General features: G+C 47.6%; 1 protein-coding gene across 1 annotated transcript; it reads left to right on the forward strand.

The window, feature by feature from the left end:
• The first annotated feature begins 318 nt into the window (after nt 1-318).
• LOC108715068 (uncharacterized protein C11orf96 homolog) lies at nt 319-1,625 on the forward strand. Its single transcript, XM_018259915.2, has one exon. The coding sequence runs from the start codon at nt 617-619 to the stop codon at nt 950-952; it is 336 nt and encodes a 111-aa protein (XP_018115404.1). The 5' UTR covers nt 319-616; the 3' UTR covers nt 953-1,625.
• The last annotated feature ends 715 nt before the right edge of the window (nt 1,626-2,340 follow it).

Raw genomic sequence — 2,340 nt, forward strand, 5'->3', positions numbered from 1 at the left:
CCCCCAGAGCTTACAATCTAATCATTGGCAAAACATCTACACTCGCTTCGTAAGTACCCTACTAGTATGTTCTGGTTGTATGAGATGAAATCCCTCAGCAACATTGATAGAACATACAAACTCCTTGCAGGTCATGCCTTGGCCCAAATCAAACTCGACACCCAGCCTGGCATGGAAGTGACACTAACCACTATTCCCTATTAGTTGCAATGGCCTCAGCTTGCAGCATCATGGTGTGACTGCGAGCCAAGTCATACAGACCAGGAAGGTTTGCCATGAAAAGCAGCTGCTGACCCCTCTTGTTTGTCTGTCCTGTAAGCAGCACTCTCACTCCCACCTGCCGGTGCCAGACTTGGCACTACAACGTCACCGCCGGATGGAAGCCTTTACATGGAATTAGCTGTCAGCAGAGCAGCCTGTGAGTGGGAGGAGGTGGCTGGGATATAAAGAAGGGAGTCTGTTACAGGATTCCCAAGCAGATGGGAAGAAAAAGCAGGTGTCCTAAAGCTACAGGGCACACCGGGGAGCCTAAGACTGGGACTTACAGGCTTCAGCTGCTCTCCACATCCCTCTGCTGAACTATACCCTGGCCCTTGCTCTATACAGTTGTTGGGTGATGATGTCTGGGAGTCCGCCTGAGGAGCAGCTTTGCAGTTTCCAGGAGGCCCTGCGGCAGAGCCTGTTCCTGGAGGAGGAATTCCCACAGCCTCCAACATTCCGGGGAGCTCTAAGGTGGCCAAGGAATGGAAAGCTCAGGGCTCAGCCTCTGTCCTTTGAGGAGATCAGGGAGGTGGAAGAAGAAGGGGTCTCCCCCACCGAAGAGGAAAAGGCCAGGAGATCCTTCCTACAGTCTCTGGAGTCCATGAGAAGGAATTTCCACCTGCACAGAGAGAAGCTGGCAATGTCCAAACTCAGCCTGGACTCTAGTGACTCTGACTCGACTCCCAGCTGAGAGCTGAATCTTCCATGACTTGCATGTCTTAAGGCTTATGTCTACTAAATGGTGCTATTGTCCTACTTGGTACTGATTTCATGTCTTTGGATGCTGAACTGGAGATAAAACTTTCTGCAAACTTTCTGAATAGATGTAAAGAAAAAGTTGTGGGGGCAAAGGAGACTTGGCAGATTGACCAGCCTTTGGGTCTTCAACTGCCCAGTACGCTCAAGGACTGAAAGTTGGGCAACAATTGCTCTGCCATCACCCCCATACTTTCTTCTAGACTAAAACTGCTCCTCTATGGGCCCCAGCAGTACCCCCTATTGGCAACCCCACAGCACTGACTCAATGAAAGTTATAGGTGTGACATATGATACACAAATTGGGGTGACCCATAGCAAGTTCTCAGGATTCCCCAAGATCCAACACCGATCTCCTGCTAAAGTGGGATTAGAGACGGATTATTCTTTTCTCGTGGATTATCTAAATCTGACACGCGACTGAGCCAAGGACACGGCCCCAAACGTCTCTTTAATTTTGTATGACGAATATGAATTCATTTATTTTTTGTCTTTTGAATAAATCTGTGCACGGGAGCTGCCATTTGGCTGTAGGCTCATCAATATAAGTGTATAGGTTTTGCACTGGCTGATTCTGCCTTTTCTTGAAATAAATCAACATATTTCTTCATGTGTCTGCTGGCTGTTCATTGGATGGAAGGGTGGGTGGCTTAATTCGGGTTATGGTATATCAAGAAGTGATACGTCTTAATTAGTTGGACTCGCTGGGTAATCTTAAAAAAAGTTTCCCCAAGCAGCTTAGTCCAGTTGATTTAGACTTACACCTTGGGCATCTCTGGTCGATCAGGTTACTGACCAAAGCATTCTGAAATTCTATAAGATCAGATAAAGGTAAACTTCCCCTTTAAAATTTCTAAAAATTCTGCCTCCGGCCTATAGCCTATGTGTCTGATTCATTTTTGCTATCATTGGACTCATGCATTATTTCCCATAATGCATGAGTCCCAGCAATGATCCCCCTGAAGTGACTCAGGGTGCCCAGCTGACAGTTTGCGGTAAGTAGGAATGACACATTCACATTAGGCAGAGAAGGACGGGGGAGGGGTTGGTATGTGAGTAGTAAGCCCAATTAGCCCAGTATCCCATTACATGCAGATCTAGCCTCATGCTGACCAGTTGACACCCGCCTGACCCATTGATCTGCACCTTGGAATCCCCAGCCAGTGACACAGGGAGGGAGCCTTGCAATAAACTGGATAAAATACACTAGGAGCTTATACAAAGATGTATCTGATGGACTGGATCCAGTTGAATCGGCTGGTGCTGCCCTACCTGTTGCCAAACATCGAGCCCTACCCACTGTGATAACACTGACAAGTCTGA

The sequence above is a fragment of the Xenopus laevis genome, chromosome 4S (assembly GCF_017654675.1).
Source record: "Xenopus laevis strain J_2021 chromosome 4S, Xenopus_laevis_v10.1, whole genome shotgun sequence".
NCBI lineage: Eukaryota > Metazoa > Chordata > Amphibia > Anura > Pipidae > Xenopus > Xenopus laevis.

Excerpts from the sequence above, each read along its gene's own strand:
- LOC108715068 (XM_018259915.2), top strand. The coding sequence starts at position 617 with ATGATGTCTGGGAGTCCGCCTGAGGAGCAGCTTTGCAGTTTCCAGGAG.